A 24699-nucleotide genomic window follows, 5' to 3' on the forward strand; every position below is an offset into this window, starting at 1 on the left:
GCAGGCAGCTTTTCTCAGCCAGTCGAAATCATGAATCAGCTGGCATAATGTTTATGGATATATACAAAGAAATGTGAATAGAAAACAGGTTAAACGAAATTCATCTAGTTTGCTGTCTTTCCAGCTTCAGTTTGAAGTGATTATGTTAGTTCTGTTGTTGGCTAGCTCCTCTGAACAACAGTGTCCTGACGAGAAAGCATATTTTCTATGCCAGGCAAAACTGCGTATCATTAGCTCATTGTTATGGATGTATGTAAATAAATGTAGCTAAAAACAGCTTAAACACAAATGCAGCTATTTTGCTGTTATTCTGTCTGCAATGTTTGACGTGACTGTAAATTAGCCGTAGTTGGCTAGCTAGCAAGGGATAAGAACGTTGCCAGCCAGTATGGCAATGGAACATTTAGAATGAACGACTGGGTCGCATTCCATAGATACAGAACAAAAAGACTGAACGACTGGGTCGCATCCATAGATACAGAACAAAAAGACTGAACGACTGGGTCGCATCCATAGATACAGAACAAAAAGGCTGAACGACTGGGTCACGTCTCTGGCAACCGAACCAATAGAACGAATGACCAGCTGGATTGGGTAGCAACCCTAGATTTGTGTCGGGACTATATCTTGTTGAAGGATGAAATAGTATGAATAAATTAATCAAAATAACATTTTTAATTAAAATATGTAAATCATTATTTGATATGTTGGTGGCCCGTTGAATAAAAGTGATAATGCCCTCAGTGTTGAGGATATATTGGCACGGTTTGCAGGCACGAGACGGACCCGTGCCCATATATCCTCCAAAACACCGGCTTCTCTGGCATTATCAATTAATTAATACTCTACTACCGCAGAGAATAAATAATACCGACAACTTTTTTGTAGGCCTCCCCCTCCACGTCTGTCCGGGGCGTATTCAGTACAGCAGACTCAGTGGCATATGGGTGGGTGATCATGATGAAGTCTGGAATATAGGCAGAGGTTCAGAGAGGAGAGAACACTAGTTAGGGATTAGGGATTATGGCGTTCCGCAGGTTGGCCACCAGGGGAGACTTGTCGAGGCCTGGTGACAGATGGAGTCTACATCACGCGGCGATGGATCCCTCTGCTGGACGTGCCAGGTCTCGAAGGGCTCTCCGGCCAGGACTAATTGGGGCTGATTGTGGTTTGTGAGTAATCAAGGGGCTGATTGCTCACCAGCTGGACGAGTACCATACAGCGGACAGAAGGGCAGCACATGGGGTGGGGACTGGGGAAGAGAGGTTACTTCTGTATAGTCGTGCTCAACACAAGAGATACAAAGAGGGAGTTGGGTTTTGTTCCCCACAGGATACAGCAAGACCCCGGAGCCCAGAAGATGGTATTCTGGAGGACCTATTATTATTTTATTTTTTTAAATAAACATCGCGAAACCGAGCTAATACAATTTTTGTCTGTGTCTGATCTGTGTAAACGTCTTGACCAAACCCCCTGGTCTGCCATAAGTGGTGGAGAATGTGGGCATTCGGATAACGTGTTCAGATCAGAGTTGATGTTTATGCAGCATCAGCATGAACGAGTTGATAGCTCAGTTCGTCCTGGCCCATCAAGCGGTTCACCGCCGTATAGCCCAAACCAAAGGGCCCCGCTGATCCGACTCGCCTTAAGAGACTGATGCCCTTTGCAACCACTTACCTATGTAAGAGTGGATTCTCAGCCCTCAGTAGCTTGAAAACTAAATACAGGCACAGACTGTGTGTGGAAAATTATTTAAGACCGAGACTCTCTCCAATACAACCCAACATTGCAGTTATGTGCATCCTTTCAAGCACACCCTTCTCATTAACCTGTGGTGAGTTATTCCCCATTTTTGATGGATAAATAAGGTTTTATATGTGAGATGGCTAAATAAAGAGCAACATTATTGATTATTATTATTTGTGTCTTGGTCCTATAAGAGCTCTTTGTCACTTCCCACGAGCAGGGTTGTGACCAAAACTCTCACTCATTCTTATGTTTAATAAATGTATCATATAGTGTGTGTGTGTGGCAGGCTTACAATGATGGCAAAAAACAGCATTTGAGAGTGCGCTGACCCAGGTGCTAGAGAGGTATGCAGCTGGAGGTTGAATGTTTGAAGGGGTACGGGACTATAAAAAGTTTGGGAACCACTGGCCTAAATAATTAATTTCCATTCCTTCACAGAGTACCTGTCTGGCTTCTGACCTATTTAGAGTGTGTTCATATGTTGTTTAATACGACTTGTAGCCTATTTGAAATGATAAGCGCTTCTTACAGTCACCTTTTCATGTTTATTAAAATACATTTGATTCAAATCATATAGTTTGGTTTCAATATTTCGAAAGCAAATGGTAGGTCCAGGTAGTCACAAAAATAGATGGGTGTTGGTGAAATGATGATTTGAATGAATGGAGCAAATTTTGAGCTGTTTTTTTTCTTCTGTGTTTGAAGAACTTTTTTTTTTTTCTGGTGCGGTTGGAAAGGATGTGGAGCGCTGGCTCAGTGAGCGATGAGCGTTATTTCCGACCGCTCCACTCTGCTTATATACTCTGTACTCTTACCAATAAAGATTTTGCTCAGGGAGTGTGAGAGAACTCTTCTTGGTCCATTTCCTTCCTTTCATGTTGAAGTTGCTCATCGCTTCATTGGTCATCAGCCTAGTAAGAGAACACTGTTACCCATCAAATAGCAGTCACAGAAAGAGAGATTTACACAGGAGTACAACAGTATTTTAGCCACTGTGTGTGTCCACCTCTCCATCACTCCAGTGACATTGTCCCTCAACGTGTTCCCACCGATCCTACTCAGGAACTGTTTCTGAAAAACAAACCAAAAAAAACTACAAAAATGAATTATTCAATATGTATTGGAGTTACACCTACAACTTTAAGTCGAGGTAAATTCATTGATGCCAGTTTGTCATTCAATGCTCCTCTGCAGATCCACATACCATCTGGGCAGCTACCTCCGGAGGCTCTAGAACTCTCTCCAGGTTGGCCATGTCTTCCAGGATTCTACACACATCAAACTGGAAGTCTGTTCCAGGTCCAGAATCCTCAGTAGAATCCCAGTGTTACAGAACTCCCACCCATCCTACCAGCTCCTTCACTGACTGACTGATGTCCAACAGCAGACCCAGGACCAGCTCCTGGAACTCTGGAGGTGTCAGAATGTGGTACAATGGAATTGTATCTTTATGGGCCATTTTCCCAGATCCTGATTAAACCTAAACCTTGACTGAAAAGCATGCTCAATGGAAATGGCTTTTAAACATGGAATAGGCTTAATGTGGTTCCGCGACATATGCCCTAAGCATTTCTGTGCGACTGACCAGATTGAATAAATAAACGTTATACTCACGGTCATTTGGAAGAGGAAAACTTTTGGTTGGATTTAAAAGGTTTCCTATCATATCCTGTCCACTAAAAACACAGAAATCATTTTTCAGAGGGAGGACATTTAATTCCACAGCACTTCTTATCTATCCGCTTTGGCATTGGTAGTGCCAAGGTTACATTCTTCAGCTGCAGCACATACCTTAGGTATGCTCCCTCTCTGGACTGTGGAAGGAAAATCCGCATCCCCTAAAAAAAAGCTAGAGTGGAATAAGCAAGGAAGTAAATCACATACAGAAGGTTTATGTATTCTCTTCAATAATATACAATAAAACGTGTAACATATTAATATGTGTTATTAAACATATCAACACCCTCATATGGGGAACATTCACACAGTCCCATTAGACTATGCCTGTCTTACATGAGGTAGAAGAGTGTGGTCCACCCTCTATGAGGTAGCTCTCCTCGTTGAATGAGTCGTCAAGGCTTGAATAACACAAGAGAGGCTGATCAGAACATATACACTATACAGTTGAAATCGGAAGTTTACATACACTTAGGTTGGAGTCATTAAAAATCGATTTTCAACCACTCCACAAATTTTCTTCTTAAACTATAGTTTTGGCAAGTCGGTTAGGACATCTACTTTGTGCATGACACAAGTCATTTTTCCAACAATTGTTTACAGACAGATTATTTCACTTAGAATTCACTGTATCACAATTCCAGTGGGTTAGAAGTTTACATACACTAAGTTGACTGTGCCTTTAAACAGCTTGGAAAATTCCAGAAAATGCTGTCATGGCTCTAGAAGCTTTTGATAGGCTAATTGACATAATTTGAGTCAATTGGAGGTGTACCTGTGGATGTATTTCAAGGCCTACCTTCAAACTCTGTGCTTCTTTGCTTGACATCATGGGAAAATCAAAAGAAATCAGCCAAGAACTCAGGAAAAAAATTGTCTGGTTCATCCTTGGGGAGCAATTTCCAAACGCCTGAAGGTACCACGTTCATCTGTACAAACAATAGTACGCAAGTATAAACACCATGGGACCATGCAGCCGTCATACCGCTCAGGAAGGAGACGCGTTCTGTCTCCTAGAGATGAACGTACTTTGGTACGAAAAGTGCAAATTAGTCCCAGAACAACAGCAAAGGACCTTGTGAAGATGCTGGAGGAAACAGGTACAAAATATCTATATCCACAGTAAAACGAATCCTATATCGACATAACCTGAAAGGCCGCTCAGCAAGGAAGAAGCCACTGCTCCAAAACCGCCATAAAAAAGCCAGACTACGGTTTGCAACTGCACATGGGGACAAAGATCGTACTTTTTGGAGAAATGTCCTCTGGTCTGATGAAACAAAAATAGAACTGTTTGGCCATAATGACCATCGTTATGTTGGGAGGAAAAAGGGGGAAGCTTGCAAGCCGAAGAACACCATCCCAACTGTGAAGCACGGGGGTGGCAGCATCATGTTGTAGGGGGGCTTTGCTGCATAAGGGACTGGTGCACTTCACAAAATAGATGACATCATGAGGTAGGAAAATAGCTTCAATATAAAGCAACATCAGTCAGGAAGTTAAAGCTTGGTCGCAAATGGGTCTTCCAAATGGACAATCACCCCAAGCATACTGCCAAAGTTGAGGACAACAAAGTCAAGGTATTGGAGTGGCCATCACAAAGCCCTGACCTCATTCCTATGTACGTGGTTGCAAAGGGCATCAGTGTCTTAACAGCGCGATTTGCCAAGGCAGGATACTCTGAGCGCAGCCCAATCCAGAAATCTGGCAATGGCTTCTGATTAAATTCAATTTTCACAGAACCGCTTGTTGCAATTTCGATGAGGCTCTCTTGTTCAGATATCGGTAAGTGGACTGGAGACAGGGCACGAAAGGGGTAACGAATCCAGTTGTTTGTGTCATCCGTTTTGGGAAAGTACCTGTGTAGATGCGCACCCAACTCACTCAGGTGCTTCGCTATATCACATTTGACATTGTCCGTAAGCTTGAGTTCATTTGCACACAAAAAAATCATACAATGATGTAAAGACCTGTGTGTTGTCCTTGTTAATGCAGACAGAGAAGAGCTCCAACTTCTTAACCATAGCCTCAATTTTGTCCCGCACATTGAATATAGTTGCGGAGAGTCCCTGTAATCCTAGATTCAGATCATTCAGGCTGGAAAAAACATCACCAAGATAGGCCAGTCGTGTGAGAAACTCATCATGCAAGCGGTCAGACAAGTGAAAATGATGGTCAGTCAAAACTTTAAACTCGCCTCTCAATTAAAAAAAAAAAAGGGTCAATACTTTGCCCCTTGATAACAAGCGTTACATGGTCACTGCCCATATCATTGCATAGTGCAGAAAATACATTTACATTTTAGTCATTTAGCAGACGCTCTTATCCAGAGCGACTTACCTTGCATACATTTCATTTTTATTTTGTAGTGGCCCACCGTGGGAATCGAACCCACAACTCTGGCGTTGCACACACCATGCTGGCGTTGCAAACACCATGCTCTACCAACTGAGCCACAGGGAAGACAAAACAGAACAGAAGCAGAATCCATGGGAGTGTACAGACTGGGTCATTACATTTACATTCTAGTCATTTAGCAGACGCTCTTATCCAGAGCGACTTACAGTAGTGAATGCATACATTTCATACATTTTTTTTCTCCGTACTGGTCCCCCGTGGGAATTGAACCCACAATCCTGGCGTTGCAAACACCATGCTCTACCAACTAAGCCACACGGGACTATACACGAGAGTTCAGGGGCCTTGCTTTAACAAAGCTAACCATTTTCATTGTAGTGTCTAAAATGTCTTTCATGTTGGCAGGCATTCCCTTGGCAGCAAAAGCCCCTCGGTGGATGTGTACCCAAGTGGTGTCGGGAGCAACTGCTTGCACGAGCGTTACCACTCCACTATGTCTCCCAGTCATGGCCTTTGCGCCATCAGTACAGATTCACCTTTCTTTTTAATAAATGTGAATTACTTTTTTTATTTGGCGTACCCCCGACGGCAGGGGTGGGAATACCTGATCTAGTAGAAAGCCTTCCTGGAAGAGTGGAGGCTGTTATAGCAGCAAAAGGGGGGGGACCAACTCCATATTAATGCCCATGATTTTGGAATGAGATGTTTGACGAGCATGAGATGTTCTACATACTTTTGGTCATGTAGTGTACAGCGCCTCAAACTGACATAGACCATGTGTGTGGCAAGCCAATGGGAAAGAACACTGGTAGATGTAGGGATCGAGATGAGGTTCTGCTTCTAGAACTGCAGAACTTTCCTCCAGGGTTTCAAAGTTGAAGAGGAGAGCAGAGGGGAGTTTGATGAACCTGCAACAACTTTCAACAAACAGGCAATGAGTATACATGTTTGAGTACACTTACACTTCATGTAACACTTCAAAATTGTGTTTCATACATATAGCTAGTACAGTGAAAGTAAAACAGTGGCCGAAAACAATCGAAACATTCTCACCTGTGTGGCCGAATACAATCGAAACATTCTCTCGCCTGTGTGTCCCATCTCCATGGGGTCCTCCTTGAGGTATGTGCCCAGTGTCTTTTGTAAAAGTTTATGGAAATCAAATGTTAGTTCAACACACTGTTCTACATAAACGATCCTAATTAATCGGCGTCTATGTTTAGGACGTCTCACACTGACCAGTAACGTGTCCCTCGTCCGTCTTCGTCTTCCTTTTTGTCTGCGTGTTGGGCTCACGTGTTGTCTCCGTTGTCAGTCAGCTCATCACTGGACCTACTGTACCCTTCACACTCCTCCAGAGATTCTGAAACCATACAGAGTAGCTCAAGCTGTATTTAAAGCATTTTGAGTATTGGTTGTTAACCAATAGTATATGACCAATCCTTAGCGTAAAACAAAAATAAAGAGGGAAGTGAGACCAGCATAATTGTATCTTATTCAGTGACCCCAAATAAGGTATTTTTTATATCTTACATTTACTGACATCATCCTCTATGAGGAAATAGCAAGCAATTTTGAAACAGTCAGCTTGAGATAGAAGTTGTTTTTTTATATATTTTTATATATATTTTTTTTCTCTCTAATTTATACTTTGGCCACAAATACCAGTGTAAGATGAGTCACCATTATTTGGGTACGAGTTAACAGAATATTAACTTTTAAGAGTGAGATTTACTTTAGTTAATTTTAAATATTTCTGATAGTGAGAGATTTGGGGAATTACGCCCTTTGTCCTACTTACCCAGAATGAAAAAGGTAAAAAGTGATTAATTGCCAAAATATCAAACTATCCCTTTAAGATTAGTGTTAGTTAGTTACAACATTCACCACCGTTCAAAAGTTTGGGGTCACTTAGAAATGTCCTTGTTTTTGAAAGAAAATAACTTTTTTTTGGTCCATTTAAAATAACATAAAATTGATCAGAAATACAGTGTAGACATTATTAATGTTGTAAATGACTATTGTAGCTGGAAACGGCTGATTTTTTAATGGAATATCTACATAGACGTACAGAGGCCCATTATCAGAAACCATCACTCCTGTGTTCCAATGGCACGTTGTGTTAGCTAATCCAAGTTCATAATTTTATAAAGCAAATTAATTGATCATTAGAAAACCCTTTTGCAATTGTGTTAGCACAGATGAAAACTGTAGTTCTGATTAAAGAAACAAAACTGTCCTGAAGATCTCGTACAACGCTGTGTACTACTCCCTTCACAGAACAGCGCAAACTGGCTCTAACCAGAATAGAAAGAGTGGGAGGCCCCGGTGCACAACTGAGCAAGAAACAGATGCCTCACAAGTCCTTGAGAAACAGATACCTCACAAGTCCTCAACTGGCAACTTCATTAAATACTACCCGCAAAACACCAGTCTCAATGTCAACAGTGAAGAGACGACTCCGGGATGCAGGCATTCTAGGCAGAGTTCCTCTGTCAAGTGTCTGTGTTCTTTTGCCCATCTTTATCTTTTCTTTTTATTGGCCAGTCTGAGATATGGCTTTTTCTTTGCAACTCTGCCTAGAAGGCCAGCATCCCAGAGATGCATCTTCACTGTTGAGACTGGTGTTTTGCGGGTACCATTTAATGAAGCTGCCAGTTGAGGACTTGTGAGGCGTCTGTTTCTCAAACAAGACACTTATGTACTTGTCCTCTTGCTCAGTTGTGCACCGGGGCCTCCCACTCTATTCTGGTTAGAGCCAGTTTGCGCTGTTCTGTGAAGGGAGTAGTACACAGCGTTGTACGAGATCTTCAGGACAGTTTTTTGTTTCTTTAATCAGAACTACAGTTTTCATCTGTGCTAACATAAATGCAAAAGGGTTTTCTAATGATCAATTAATTAGCTTTATAAATTGATGAACTTGGATTAGCTAACACAACGTGCCATTGGAACACAGGAGTGATGGTTGCTGATAATGGGCCTCTGTACGCCTATGTACAGTGGGGGGGAGAAAGTATTTGATCCCCTGCTGATTTTGTATGTTTGCCCACTGATATAGAAAGGATCAGTCTATGATTTTAATGGTAGGTTTATTTGAACAGTAAAACAGAATAACAAAAATATCCAGAAAAACGCATGTCAAAAATGTTATCAATTGATTTGCATTTTAATTAAGGAAATAAGTATTTGACCCCCTCTCAATCAGAAAGATTTCTGGCTCCCAGGTGTCTTTTATACAGGTTAGGAGCTTGAGATTAGGAGCACACTCTAAAAGGGAGTGCTCCTAACCGCAGCTTGTTACCTGTAAAAAAAGACCTGTCCACAGAAGCAATCAATCAATCAGATTCCAAACTCTCCACCATGGCCAAGACCAAAGAGCTCTCCAAGGATGTCAGGGACAAGATTGTAGACCTACACAAGGCTGGAATGGGCTACAAGACCATCGCCAAGCAGCTTGGTGAGAAGGTGACAACATTTGGTACGATTATTCGCAAATGGAAGAAACACAGAAGAACTGTCAATCTCCCTCGGCCTGTGGCTCCATGCAAGATCTCACCTCGTGGGGTTGCAATGATCATGAGAACGGTGAGGAATCAGCCCAGAACTACACGGGAGGATCTTGTCAATGATCTCAAGGCAGCTGGGACCATAGTCACCAAGAAAACAATTGGTAACACACGACGCCGTGAAGGACTGAAATCCTGCAGCGCCCGCAAGGTCCCCCTGCTCAAGAAAGCACATATACATGCCCATCTGAAGTTTGCCAATGAACATCTGAATGATTCAGAGGACAACTGGTGAAAGTGTTGTGGTCAGATGAGACCAAAATGGAGCTCTTTTGCATCAACTCAACTCGCCGTGTTTGGAGGATGAGGAATGCTGCCTATGACCCCAAGAACACCCTCCCCACCGTCAAACATGGAGGTGGAAAGATTATGCTTTGGGGGTGTTTTTCTGCTAAGGGGACAGGACAACTTCACCGCATCAAAGGGACGATGGTCAGGGCCATGTACCGTCAAATCTTGGGTGAGAACATCCTTCCCTCAGCCAGGGCATTGAAAATGGGTCGTGGGTGGGTATTCCAGCATGACAATGACCCAAAACACACGGCCAAGGCAACAAAGGAGTGGCTCAAGAAGCACATTAAGGTCCTGGAGTGGCCTAGCCAGTCTCCAGACCTTAATCCCATAGAAAATCTGTGGAGGGAACTGAAGGTTCGAGTTGCCAAACGTCAGCCTCGAAACCTTAACGACTTGGAGAAGATCTGCAAAGAGGAGTGGGACAAAATCCCTCCTGAGATGTGTGCAAACCTGGTGGCTAACAACAAGAAACGTCTGACCTCTGTGATTGCCAACAAGGGTTTTGCCACCAAGTACTAAGTCATGTTTTGCAGAGGGGTCAAATACTTATTTCCCTCATTAAAATGCAAATAATTTTATAACATTTTTGACGTGCGTTTTTCTGGATTTTTATGTTGTTATTCTGTCTCTCACTGTTCAAATAAACCTACCCTAAAAATTATAGACTGATCATTTCTTTGCAAGTGGGCAAACGTACAAAATCAGCAGGGGATCAAATACTTTCCCCTCCACTGTAGATATTCAATTTTTTTTAAATATTCCATTTCCAGCTACAATAGTCATCTACAACATTAAACAAAAAATGTGCCTTTTCTTTCAAAAACAAGGACATTTCTAAGTGACCCTAAACTTTTTAACGGCAGTGTATATTTGTAGCAAACAGAGCGAGAAGCAGCTCAAATAAGAGCCAATGAGCGCACAGCAACGGCTTGCACCTCATAATCTCCGTACAGTGCAGTGGCACGCATCAGTTATATTTCCAATGGTTTCAACATAATTACATTTTCATGCATGTCAGAGCAAAAACCAAGCCATGAGGTCGAAGGAATTGACCGTAGAGCTCTGAGACAGGATTGTGTCGAGGCACAGATCTGGGGAAGGGTAACAAAAATGTCTGCAGCATTGAAAGTCCCCAAGAAGTGGCCTCAATCATTCTTAAATGGAAGAATTTTCGAACCACCAAGGCTCTTCCTAGAGCTGGTCGCCCGGCCAAACTGAGCAATCGGGGGAGAAAGGCCTTGGTCAGAGAGGTGACCAAGAACCGGATGGTCACTCACAGAGCTCCAGAGTTCATCTGAGGAGATGGGAGAAACTTCCAGAAGGACAACCATCTCTACAACACTCCACCAATCAGGCCTTTATGGTAGAGTGGCCAGACGGAAGACATTCCTCAGTAAAAGGCACATGACAGCCCGCTTAGACTCAGACCATGAGAAACAAGATTCTCTGGTCTGATGAAACCAAGATTGAACCGTTTTGCCTGAATGCCAAGCATCAATTCTGGAGGAAACCTGGCACCATCCCATACGGTGAAGCATGTTGGTGGCAGCATAATGCTGTGAGGATGTTTTTCAGCAGCAGGGACTGAGAGACTAGTCAAAATCGAGGGAAAGCTGAATGGAGCAAAGTAGAGAGATCCTTGATGAAAACCTGCTCCAGAGCGCTCAGGACCTCAGAGGTTCACCTTCCAACAGGACAACGACCCAAAGCACAAAGCCAAGACAATACAGCAGTGGCTTCGGAACAAGTCTCTGAATGTCCTTGAGTGGCCCAGCCAGAGCCCGGACTTGAACCCAATCGAACATCTCTGAAGAGACCTGAAAATAGCTATGCAGCAATGCTCCCCATCCAACCTGACAGGGCTTGAGAGGATCTGCAGAGAAGAATGTGAGACACTCCCCAAATACAGGTGTGCCAAGTTTGTAGCGTCATACCCAAGAAGACTGGAGGCTGTAATCGCTGCCAGAATTGCTTTAAAGTACTGCGTAAAGGGTCTGAATACTTATGTAAATGTGATATTTCAGTTATTTTTTTATACATTTGCTAAAATTTCTAAACAACCTGTTTTACTTTGTCATTTTGGTGTATTTTTGTAAATTGATCAGGAAAAAATATCTATTTAATCCATTTTAGAATAAGGCTGTAATGTAACAAAATGTGGAAAAAGTCAAGGGGTCTGAATACTTTCTGAATGCACTGTACGTGGTGGGTTAGATGCTTCAGTACCTCAGAATAGTTTAACCTTAACAAGGTCATATGCTGTCCAACTGGCTCCTGGCTTGTGTCTTTCTTTCAGGACTTTCCTGCCATTGGCTGAAGGCGAAATGACCTTCCTGCCCACCACCCAGGTACTGGGAACCACACCCTCCACCTCCTCCTTGCTTTCCTTCCACACCGCACAGCACCAGAAGTCATCAGTGTTCTCATAGTCCTGGAACCCACATAGGTAGAAAATATATACAAGACTTTCTTGATTATTACATTTATTATGAATGGTTTAACATTTTCTGGGGGGGACCTCACAATTCAGAAGAGGGGTGAACAGTTGAGATGGTGGATAGGCCACAAAACCAGACATAGCCTGTATAGTTGTCTGTTCCCAGAATAGATTCTATAAGTTCTACATACTGAACTCGACTAAAGGAATATTTTAAGTCAACCGACCACTGTGAAGCTGATTGAGTGATTATGAAGCTTTCCCACTTTGGAGCGTTGTTTCTTGGCATTGAATCAGCAGCACCCAACTTTGCAGATTCTAAAACCTTCTTGACATCTAGGCTTAACATTTTAAGGGACGACTTTCATCCAAACACCCACCACTAAATAAAAACGAAAAAAATCTGATGTTTTGTTTCAACAATTCTGACCTTTATTTACTAAAACACACAACACAAAAATGTCCAAAACATCCCATTCACATCCAACTGTCCAATAACTGTTTTCACCAAGATCACATTGCACTTCTGTTTATGAAGGTCACTAGCCTACACTAGGCTACTTGCCTAAAGGCCTAAAATGACAAAATAGCGTTATTTCGATTTTTCAAAAGGTATCAAAATACAGTGTGAAAGGAGTCAAATGCTTGAAGAATATTCAAAGTAAATAACATTGAAATGCACTACCAATAGATGTCAGTCAATGAAGAGAATAGTTTGGATGTTTGAGTCCTTCGACTAACAAATGTATTACAGGAAATTATATTTCTGTACTTGTAAGGCTTACCAATTTAAAAATAACAAACTTGACAAATACTTTACATATACAATGCCATTGAGGTAATACAGTGCATTCGTAAAGTATTCAGACCCCTTGACTTTTCCCACATCTTGTTACGCTACAGCCTTATTCTAAAATTGATTAAATTGTTTTTTTTACCCCTCATCTACCCACAATACCTCATAATGATGAAACAAAAACAGGTTATACATTTCTGCAAATTTATCAAAAGAAAAAACTGAAATATCACATTTACATAAGTCTTCAGACCTTTTACTCAGTACTTTGTTGAAGCACCTTTGGCAGCGATTACATCCTCGAGTCTTCTTGGGTATGATGCAACAAGCTTGGCACACCTGTATTTGGGGAGTTTCTCCCATTCTTCTCTGCAGATCCTCTCAAGCTCTGTCAGGTTGGATGGGGAGCGTCGCTGCACAGCTATTTTCAGGTCTCTCCAGAGATGTTCGATCGGGTTCAAGTCCGGGCTCTGGCTAGGTCACTCAAGGACATTCAGAGACTTGTCCTATAGCCACTCCTGTGTTGTCTTGGCTGTGTTGGTCGTTGTCCTGTTGGAAGGTGAACCTTTGCACCAGTCTGAGGTCCTGAGCGCTATGGAGAACGTTTTCATCAAGAATCTCTGTACTTTGCTCCGTTCATCTTTCCCTCAATCCTGACTAGTCTCCCAGTCCCTGCTGCTGAAAAACATCCCCACAGCATGACGCTGCCACCACCATGCTTCACCGTAGAGATTGTGCCAGGTTTCCTCCAGATGTGACGCTTGGCATTCAGGCCAAAGAGTTCAATCTTGGTTTCTTCAGACCAGAGAATCTTGTTTCTCATAGTCGGAGTGTCCTTTAGATGCCTTTTGGAAAACTCCAAGCGCCTTTTAATGAGGAGTGGCTTCTGTCTGGCCACTCTACCATAAAGGCCTGATTGTTGGAGTGCTGCAGAGATGGTTGTCCTTCTGGAAGGTTTTCCCATCTCCACAGAGGAACTCTGGAGCTCTGTCAGTGACCATCGTGTTCTTGGTCACCTCCCTGACCAAGGCTCTTCTTCCCAGATTGCTCAGTTTGGCCGGGCGGCCAGCTCTAGGAAGAATCTTAGTGGTTCCAAACTTCTTCCATTTAAGAATGGTGGAGGCCACTGTGTTCTTGGGGACCTTCATGCTGCAGAAATTTTTTGGTACCCTTCCCCAGATCTGTGACTCGACACAATCCTGTCTCGGAGATCTACGGACAATTCCTTCGACCTCATGGCTTGGTTTTTGCTCTGACATGCACTGTCAACTGTGGGACCTTATATAAAACATGTGTGTGCCTTACCAAATCATGTCCAATAAATTGAATATACCACAGGTGGATTCCAATCAAATTGTAGAAGCATCTCAAGGATGATCAATGGAAACAGGATGCACCGGAGCTCAATTTCGAGTCTCATAGCAAAGGGTCTGAATACTTATGTAAATAAGGTATTTCAGTTTTTTCTAAAAAACAGTTTTTGCTTTGTCATTATGGGGTATTGCGTGTAGGTTGATGAGGAAAATTTATTTAATCCATTTTAGAACAAGGCTGTAACGTAACAAAATGAGAAAAAAGTGAAGGGATCCAAATACTTTTAAAATGCATTGTACGGTTGGGAAGACACGTTAAAATCCTCATTATAAACCAGTAGCCTAAACATTTCCGACACCGGAATGGATTTGAAATAGAATTGGAACTCCCATCATGTACATTTCACTTCCTTAAACAAACATCTCCCTTATAGGCCTGGTAGGAATGAGCCATCTCTAGAATGTGTCACAAGGTGTCTTTTCACCTTGTTGGATTGACTGAAGCTTTTCCCACAGACGGGACAACTAAATGGTTTCTCCCCTGTGTGGACTCTCAGGTGTACCTTCAGGTGCGCTGTCTGATTGAAACGTTTCCTACAGATATGACACTGGTAGGGCTTCTCCCCTGTGTGAATCCTCTGGTGGCCTTTCAACCTCCCAGACGAGCTAAAGGACTTACCACACAAGCCACAGAGAAATGGCTTCTCTTTCGTGTGTATTCGCACATGTTCATTTAAATGGCCCATGTGTCTACAGGGTTTCCCACACACCTTGCAACACAATGATGTGTCGTGGTGGATTTGAAGGGAATTTGAATTTTCCGTGTGTAGCGGTATCTGTAGAGCCTCAAATCCTGACAGCAGTTCGTCACCACCTTCCACCCCCATCATACTTACACTGTTCTCGCTCTGTGCTGCCGAAAGGTCAAGGTTCCCTGAAGAGAAAGTATTTGGGTCACTTGATGGATCATCCAATGGACAGACGCCCAATCTATCAGTCTCTGTTTTGATTGGATTGGAGGTTGTTGAGCTGGATAGAAAGCCTCCCTCTATAGTCTTCCCAGTGTGAGTTTGTATTTGGAACTGATGTGAGCTGGGTTGAGGTGGGTTCTGATCATAGTCATCATTTCCATTAGAAGGAGTGAATCTAGACAGAGGGGCCAGTCCCCTAAACAGCTTTTCCTCCCTTCTGGCCCTTCCGTCCTGCTTCTCCAAAGTCTGTCCGGGGTCTGGTTCCTGCTTATGCCCAATGGCTCCCTCCTCCTCCCTCAGATTCTACAGGAGAAAATGGCTCTAGGTCTGAAAGTCAAGAAGGGAAAATGCAGTGTTGTTAGCTAGGCACCTTTACTTGAGCATCACGACCTGCTACCACCCAGTTCTGAGTTTGAGTTAACTCATAGCTAGCGAGAAACAGAATACACAGAATGTATAGACATCTATGGGATTTGCTAGGCATGAATGCTAGCTAGCAGTCTCTGGAGATAAAGAGCTAATCTGCCAAAATAGCCACTGGCATATGGCACATTAATTGTTGGTTAGCTGAAGCATAACGGTGTATAACAGACAAAATAGCAAATTACATATGTGCTTATTAACCACGCCAGCACAGCTTGCTAGTCAGCAAACGTTAGCGGCTATGAATAGGCTAGTAGATAGCTAACTATTCACGAAAGTATCTTCTGTCCGGGGGATTTGGTAATAAGAGCCCCGACTCGGTCTGAACGTTAAGTGATGCGTGGTGTGGTACGGTTTTGTTAACATAAGGCCCTTATCTTTCATATCAGCGATAAAGAATTGTCAAAAAACGAAAGGTTAAATTACTACACACCTTTATAAGGTTAGGATTCCCACAATTCCAAATTTTCATGTTACAGCCCTTTTTCTTATTTTTTTCTTTTTTTACATTAGGCAGAGGCGACCACCTGTGCTAATTAGGTATCTAAGCATGCTCAGAACACCTTGGCCCAGTTTTTCACAAATTATCGCCTATAAACCCCTGGGTTATTTTCTTAGAGCAAGCTAGCTACTAACCTGGCCATGGAATCCCATTTTCGTGAAGCTTGCGTCTCAGTTTATCATTCTCTCGATTCCCCTGGAATATTTCCTCCTGGTATTCTAATATGGTCTCTTCCAGTTGCTTATATATATCTTGGGCAGCTAACATCAACCTTTCTGTCAAAAATACATTTAGAAACTGTAATTTCGTCATTTTGAGAGTCGACGGCAGCCAGGGCACATTTACCCGCTAAACACAAGCAGAGAGGAAAGAGGCGAAGCGGGAGGTTCGACTCCTCCCAGATTTATAGCGTTAAGCAGACCAAGTGTCAAGTATTATTTTGTTTGTTTGTTATGAGGGGCAACGAGAGTATCGAATTTGGTCAAGATAAAAGTGAATTGCTATTTTGATAGGTGAGCGTTATTTGATCTAATGGACGTTTCATAATGCTTAGGTTGTTAACGGTTTCCAATCGTTGTTCTCTGAGCAGAACCCCTATATATTTCGTCCTGTCCCACTGGTCCAACCAGCATAAAGTTCCGAACCGGTTCGAAAACAAAAAAGTAACTATTCTTATAGTTCATTTTCCTTCATTTTGTACCCGTGAAATCAACAGTTTTACATTTTAGCTAATTAAATTAGTCCACCAATTAGCGTGGCTAGAGCAGCTTGCTATGTCACGGGTAAACTAGTTGTCTACATGTTTGATGGACAAATAAGTGCAGGGCTGAGATGCGACTGAAATTTCACGGGTGGGGAGAGAGAAAATAGTGGACATGGAGGAGGCTTGGCTTGAAGCTGAGGGTCTGTAGGTTTTTCCTTTCAAATAAAACCTAGATAACCAGGTGAGTGGAATTCTTTAGAAACTCGACCCTCCGTGGGATTAGTTTGACACGTGTGGTTTAGGCTATTACTAGCGTCATAACTTCACCGAATTACAGAATTGTATACTAGACATTAGGAATCTTGTTTTTTTTTTACAAAAAAATAACATTATTAACCGGTTCTCAAGATTTCACTATAACGGTTCTGTTCTGGAACACTAGAGATCACTTTCGTTCCCTGAACCGATTCCAACTTCTGGTTGTTTATTGAAATCAGTGGCGGCTGCTGAGGGGATGGCGGCTCATAATAATGGCTGGAATGGAACGGCAAATAAATTGAAACTAACCTGGGTTTATAAGCGTGGATATCGACACTGCCGCTTGAGCATGCTTTTGGGGCACAGTCGATAGCGCGCTGGACTTCGGGCTAGAAGGTTGAGGGTTCGATTACATTACAATACCATTCCACTCATGCCGCTCCAGCTACATTACAATACCATTCCACTAATGCCGCTCCAGCTGTTACCACTAGCCCGTGCTCCCCAATAAGGGGCCACAAACCTCCTGGGATGTTTTCTACATTAAATCATGGGCTAGATCTAGACTGTTTCCATGTATTTCCATTGTTAAATCGGTCTGTAGACCATCTTGTCAATATAATAGATAATCTTCGACAAAACAAAACGCTTTGAGAATGTGACGCAATCAGAAATTGGCCCGCTGTTAGTTACCGTAAGTACTTGAGAACCTGGGGCAGTTGAAATAATTGTACCATAAGAGACAAATGAATTAGCACATGGAATACAATAGATTAGTAGAGTACCACAGTATCAGTCATAATACCCATAAAACCTAGTGATCTAACAGGGTTCCAATCGTTTTTCCCACAGGTGATTTTAGAAACACTTAAAATAAGGTCTGTGTTTCATGTAGGCTTACCCTGGCATGACGTTTTGATAGCCTTGTAAATTTCTAGGAAAAGGTGACTTGTCAATATATTCACCTGTATTTACCCCCAAAAATGAAATACAAATTAGCTCCTAATGTGGCCAGCATTAAAGAACTACAAATGCCACGATCTGGGCAAGACTGCCAAATCGAGGCAAAGGTAAGAATATCTGGATTGTCTACATTTCTTTAAGAGGGACAATTCTGTGAACTGTTTTGTGCAAGTTTTAAATTGACACGATACCTGTTAGCTAAGATGTCAGCTAGAGATGACATGCAGGGATTTGTAGTTTTGCATGATGTCTGCTTTGACACTAATTAGCATTTTCAAATCAGAGTAAATAGAGCCAACTATATTGATAAGTCACCATGTCTGAGAGAGATTTACATGGTTATCAAAACATCACGCCTGGGTACGTACGCCTACACAAAACACAGCCTTTGGAGTATTTCTAAAATCCCCTGTGTGAAAAATGAATGCTAGAAAAACAATTGGACCCATTTCCCTGTTTTTCCGCTAGGTTTTGACACCTCCGCTGTGAGGCTCTATAGATACATCTATTCCAGAATGTATGTGATACCTAAACCCTGAATCCCAAATCAAGCCCTAACCACTTTTGTAGATCAGAAAGGATTGGATAGGCATGGGTAGCACCATCTTGATTGGGGATTGAGCTTCTCTGCAGTGGCTATCGAAATCAAATTTTATTTGTCACATGTTTCATAGACAACAGGTGTAGATTAACGGTAAAACTTTTACTCACATGTCCTTTTCCAACAATACAGAGTTAAACATAAGATATAAAAGTTAAGTTTGTTACAATGTACTTCTAGGTTAAGGATAGTCAATGTGTTCAAACAAACTTTCATTTGATCCGCTGTCAGATAATGCACTCTAACACTATTCAATCTAAAGCTCAGCTATGCCTTGTGTAGAAGGAACCTGACAATTTAGACGAGGTACTCAAAGACTACTTTATTAAAAAAATTACATTTATTACATAATGATACAACACTGTACAGTAATGTGTGTGGTGTGTGGGAGCAGCGGTGTCCCAGAATAAACTGTGTGGGAGAGGAGGGGGAGGAATGCTGGTTAAATTAGAGGGCCTACTGTAGTAGCCTCAGTCCTGAGAGGAGATAAAGACCCTGTCTACTAGTAACAACCCCAAGCACCTATTGCCCAAGACACTTGCCTAGGGGATGGGACAATGGTTTGTTTCTGGTCCGGGCCATAGGCCTACTGCTTGTTCATTAGCCTCGTTCTCAGCTAGGCACTGCTCAAGTTCTGATAAAGACTTGGATTAAGTCTACCCCTAGATTACAAGCACTTGCAATATAAACTATCTAAAGTGCTTTTTATTCCAGGAGTAGGCTTGGTCTATAACAAAACATATGTTACACTTACAAACAACTGGCCATCAAGAACAGATCTTTACTATCGTGAATATTACAGTATGTGCAGTGCTGAGCTCAGGACCAACAATCGGGAACAAGCAGCTCAGATACAGGGTAATACTGTATGGCTCAGCTGGGGAATCTGTTGGTCAAATTCTGTAGTGCGGGTCATAGAGAGGACACACACACTCTATATGCATCAGAGGTGGGGGATAGATAGTGGTCATATACAGAATTAGAAAACAATCCTTATCAAGGCAACATTTATCTTGCAAAATAGCAGTCTTTGCATTGAATCCTCACTGATAAGTATGTTTTTATTGTAAGATAAGTTAGTTGACTGAAATTCAGGTGGCAGTACACAGTTCTGCAACGATGACAAAGGAGAGAGGCAAATGGTCCTTTAACATCAGTTGTATCAGGGAGGCTTTTGGTGACCAACCGTACAGAAACCTTGAATCGAGCAGGCAGGGCTATTGCTAAACCTACCTGACCCTAACTAACAAATGGTGAATATGTGTACTTATATTCATATTTGTAAACTCAAGGAATGGACAACTGTTTATAGACAATGCCCATACGGTTAGCCATTTAAATAGAATTACAAATAAAAACATCTTACGTATTTCAGCCAGCTGACTGAGGAAATAAGATTAGTGGGTTTTAGAAGAAGCTGTGATACTTTATTTTTTAAAAATTTTGAAAAAAAACATTACTTTTTTTTTTTATGTGTAAATTAGCCCTGTGCAAATCATCTGGGGCAAGACCACCAAGTTTTGGAATGCTGCTTATTGTTATAAGCCTGAATGCATCTCCGTTTCAAGGCGCATAGTGGAAGACTTCATTATCATCATGCTACCAAGTTCATTACTAAAAGTAAAGACTAAATCATTCAGAAAGACTAGCTACTAAATCGTTCAATTTGGTGTTTAAAGATTCCCTATGATCCCATTCAGTGACAAGTACAAAAAGTAAATGGACACATACTAAATCGACTATACAAATCTACTGCATGAGAGAGAAACTATGGCATGGCGAGAAGTGTTAACTAGGAGATAAAACATTCTCTAAGAAAGTCGCAGAATCCCTAGCTCTTTGAGAGAAAGAGAAAAATAACAAGCCGTCTTAATGGCAGCAATTTTAGCTTTTAAAAAATGTCCCATAATCAGTAATTCATTCATTCAAACAGACTCAGTCGCTCATTAACAACCACCCACAACCACCGGTGGTCTCCCTCATCTTACTGCCCTGAGAAGTAAGTGCCCTCACGGCTGTGGGTCTGGAGATGACGTTTGATTTTGTCGGAGCGGCTGAAGCACTTTCCACACACTGGGCAGCTGTATGGTTTCTCTCCCGTGTGGATCCGCATGTGGACCTTCAAATGGGCCATCTGGGTGAATCCCTTCCCACAGATCTGGCAGCGGAACGGCTTCTCTCCAGTGTGACTCCTGGCGTGCTCCTGGAGCCTGCCGGAGGAGCTGCAACACTTCCCACACACCCCGCAGCGATACGGCTTCTCCCGAGTGTGCACCTGGACATGGACATGCAGGTGTCCAACGTGGCTGAATGCCTCCCCACACACCTTGCAGCAGAACGATGACACGTGCACCTGGAGGGGGGATTTTCCACACTCTGCGGCCGCGTTACTGCCCTGGTCACCTAAGTGGGAGCCCTGACCTCTGCTCCCACCAGCTCGTCCTTTAGATCCAGACACCAACATCTGTCCTCCGTTCTCCACTCCAATGATGTCAATGTTGTTCTCGTTGGAGCAGTTGGGGTTGACTGTGGCGAGGGGCTGCGGGACGCTGTTGGACGAAGATGATGATGATGAGCCTCTGTGGGACACTTCTGACTTGACATGTCTGGATGAGCTTCTGGGACCAGGGTCCCGCTCTCTGTTCTCCACCGACGGGTTCTGGGGCAGGTTAGAGGAGTGGGGAGGGTCCTGGGGGTATTCGTTGGTGACGCGGGGAGGAGTGAACATGGACTCTGGGGTGCTGCAGGAGCCGTGGCCCCGGAGTTGCTCGTCCCCCTGGCTGGACCTGAGCTCCCGTTTCTCCTTGATCAGGATGGGGACTCGCTCCTCATGGCCCATGCTGGGGCTCCACTCCCGGCGAGGATGCTCGCCATCCTCCTCCTCCAATTGTGCCATAGACTGACGGTCTGGATGGAAGAGAGGGAGGGACTTGGCAGTCATATGGTTTACGATCGAGGAAAAACACTATCAACTACATTTACGTATCAAAGGAACTAGATTTCAGAAATGATAAACAAAACAGCTGAGTCAAATGAGTCTGAATCTCTGCAGCTAGCTAGATAACTTGTTGGCTAGCTAGTTAGCTGGCTAACGAACAAAGGTGGCTAGTTGGCTAGTTACGTGAAGGAGCTACGTTAGCGTAGCTACCATTATTAGCTTTCTGAAAAACATTAACTAGCTAACGTTAGTTAGTTTTCGCAACATTAATACAAGGTTGTCAAAAAAAAAAAGTATGATTGCCTTTTAGTTGCTTGGCAATGCATGTAACGTTACAACAGTGTAGCAACCAATTTGGTTTAGCGTGCGGCTTCGGCGCTAACTTTAACGTTAGCATAATAGCCTACGCTAGCTACTAACCTGGCCATATTTCAATCCCAGCGTCTCGGAGTCTGCGTCTCAGATGGTCGTTCTCCCTCTCCCTGAGCGCAATCTCCTCTTGGTATTCCAAAATCGTGTCTTCGACAGATTTGTAGATCTCCTGGGCAGCGAGCATAAGCCGCTCGGTCAAAAATACGTTTAAAAACTGCAATTTTGTCATTTTCGGGTCGTGGTTAGCTACAAGGACTCAGCTATCATCCAAAATGGACCAAAAAGATGCTCTCGTTGATCACGTGACAAGGAATGCCCGCTGTTACCGTAATAATAGGAAAACGCGAGGCCCTAAATCTAATGGGGCCAAAATACATATGTTCAGCTCATAGCCTATTTGGGTATTATTGTTATCAATGGAATACATTAAAGATTTAGCAAAAATAAATACCAGTGTATAAGTACACAATACAGTCAACTCCTTATGCAGCGAGTTTATTTTTATTTTTACAAGAGCTAGAAAAATGTTTACCATCTTACCTCCAGGCTGTATCACAACCGGCCGTGATTGGGAGTCCCATAGGGCGGCGCACAATTTGCCCAGCGTCGTCGGGTTTGGCCGGTGAAGGCCGTCATTGTAAATAAGAATTTATTCTTAACTGACTTGCCTAGTTAAATAAAGATGAAATAAAAATATTAACTCAATGTTGTATATGGCCCTTATAATTACTAAAATTCCATTGCGTGCGTTACAGTCGTCATTCAACATCCCTTTTTGCACCAAGGCTCCGAATCTGCCCAAACGCTCTGTCTAAACACAAATACGCCTCGCTTGCGATACGGTGTAGGAAACATTTGGAATTGAACTTTCACAAGAGGAAGACAAACATTTTTTTTAAGGCCAGGTACCACACCCTAATAGGGTCATTTCCCCCCATAATCATATCACAATCCACTTTTACCATTTTAATGTAGACACAAGTAATACGTTTTTGTAATATAATTTTCCTGAAATGTCTTATTAAAATATGCAAATATGGCGATCTCATTAAGTATATTTGCATATCACACGAATAAAACATTTCTGGACACTTTAAGTCCGTCTAAATATGTTGGTTTAATGTTGTTAAGACACTCCAGAACCGAATTTATCCAGAGCAAATGTTATCGACAAGACAAAATTGACAACATATCAACAATTCCCTCTGGGCAAGTCTGAAGAATAAATCTAAGGATAACCCACACAATTGGGTGAATGCAGCTTTTGAAAATGAGAAAAACATTAGCTTTAACATTAGAGATGCAGAAATCAGTAACGTTAGCGCTGCTATTGACGACATAGAAAATGAGAGAAATGAAGAAGCTAGCCACATCAAGACAGACCAACTGGGCAGTGAAGTGCTTTCTGGAATGGCTGTCACAAAAGGGGATAAACAACAATCTGTCAACTGTTGCAAAACAGTAGATGGGTGATATTCTCCGGAGTTTCAACGCCACCTGAATAAGGTGTTGTTTGATTTGCAGTTGCACTTTGGCCGAAGAGGCAATGAAGGAAATCGCAAACTGAAGACAGACTCATTCGTGATAAAATATAAAAATGAAGAAACCAAGAACCACAAAAATACAATGGAAAGAGGCAGAGAGTATCGTTGTGGCTGCATGTATGAGAACCTAGGGGAACGACTTCTGCCCCGTGAAAATGTGCAATTCAGTATCATAAATAAATAACTGTTGATGCTGGACCATCCGGGCAAAATAATTATTGTTGTTTCTGTTCTGATCTGCTGTATCAAATGTATTTGCTACAACGTTTCAGCGCTATTTTCAGATCCATGGACAGCGAGCCCAACACAATGTTTTGATCTGGCATTCTATGCACAGACCAGACGTGCGCTGTTTTCATGTTTTCAGAACCATGGACAGCGTCCCTAGAAACCAAAGTTCTGGAACTATCAACCATCGCTTGGGCAGTTTTGGTTTACATGCCAGTCAATGCAAAAATAACTAACGATCGGCAGAGAACGCCTAAAATGCAACTTGCTTGAATGACTGCCTTCTCTCAATGCATAATCATTCCCCACCTACGGTTCACATATTTTAGGCATAGCATACCCAAACATTATCGGGTCATGGTTGGCAATATTTTTATCAGAAAATCTGTATAAAGCCTATAGGCTTAAATAAATGAATAAAAGCGCAGGAGTCAATTTGGCAAATTATAAACCAAGTGGACACATCTACTGAACTGTGTAGATGATGAGAAATCCGAAGAAATGAGTTGACAATGTGAAATGAAATCACTGAATCATCCATCCACATTGCATCTTATATCAATGCTTAACACTTGAGAAGTCAATGGGTTCTCAAACGGGATTCTCAAGCGAGAGACCACATTTGACACCCACCATTTTTCCCCACCACATTTTAGTCGTACACTTTTTAAAAAATTATGCAAATCTTAAAATTACTAAAAGATGCTGTGATGCCAAATGGAAGAAAGTTTTATAAAAAAAATGCCAAAAGGAAGAAATGTTATTAAAAAAAATGGGGAGATCTGGACTAGGATTAATAAAGCAATTTTACGAAATAGTCTTAAATTACAAACTGATCCGCTATAGAATGCATGCTGCCACCACATCAAATTATCCAGTCATATATTCCAATAAAATAAGGCAAACAGGCAAACAAACAGTCAAATAATTCTGAGCCTTGCCTGAGTGCTAGCTTTGATCATGTCTGTACTGTCTTTTTCTGATAGTCTTCTATTTACCTGTAGAT

The 24699-nt window shown here is 42.3% G+C and overlaps 1 protein-coding gene, 1 long non-coding RNA gene and 1 other non-coding gene across 4 annotated transcripts; all 3 read right to left on the reverse strand.

The window, feature by feature from the left end:
* Window positions 1-557: 557 nt before the first annotated feature.
* LOC123729714 (uncharacterized) lies at window positions 558-4139 on the reverse strand. 2 transcript variants are annotated; one of them, XR_006761418.1, is made up of 7 exons: window positions 3763-4139; window positions 3541-3598; window positions 3364-3425; window positions 2954-3159; window positions 2756-2820; window positions 2565-2660; window positions 558-967 (listed from the first exon to the last, which is right to left on the reverse strand). It is a non-coding gene; the product is annotated as an uncharacterized lncRNA (long non-coding RNA). The 2 variants fall into 2 exon arrangements; XR_006761417.1 differs by lacking the exon at window positions 558-967 and having other exon boundaries at window positions 2089-2660.
* A 1527-nt stretch (window positions 4140-5666) lies between these two features.
* LOC106582691 (uncharacterized) lies at window positions 5667-17656 on the reverse strand. The gene is made up of 6 exons (XR_001323372.2): window positions 16221-17656; window positions 15087-15488; window positions 11871-12075; window positions 7024-7147; window positions 6838-6921; window positions 5667-6701 (listed from the first exon to the last, which is right to left on the reverse strand). It is a non-coding gene; the product is annotated as an uncharacterized protein (transcript).
* Window positions 17657-18918: 1262 nt separating this feature from the next.
* Window positions 18919-22246, reverse strand: LOC106582692 (zinc finger protein 90). Its single transcript, XM_014165995.2, has 2 exons — window positions 21970-22246; window positions 18919-21518 (listed from the first exon to the last, which is right to left on the reverse strand). Exons 1-2 carry the CDS (start codon window positions 22148-22150, stop codon window positions 20596-20598), a joined length of 1104 nt encoding a protein of 367 aa, XP_014021470.1. The 5' UTR covers window positions 22151-22246; the 3' UTR covers window positions 18919-20595.
* Window positions 22247-24699: the final 2453 nt, after the last annotated feature.

This window comes from Salmo salar, chromosome ssa22, assembly GCF_905237065.1.
Source record: "Salmo salar chromosome ssa22, Ssal_v3.1, whole genome shotgun sequence".
NCBI lineage: Eukaryota > Metazoa > Chordata > Actinopteri > Salmoniformes > Salmonidae > Salmo > Salmo salar.

Coding starts and splice junctions, on each gene's coding strand:
- LOC106582692 (XM_014165995.2), bottom strand. CDS start 22,150: ATGACAAAATTGCAGTTTTTAAACGTATTTTTGACCGAGCGGCTTATG. Junction 21,519..21,969: donor TGGGATTGAAATATGGCCAG/GTTAGTAGCTAG, acceptor TCTTCCATCCAG/ACCGTCAGTCTATGGCACAA.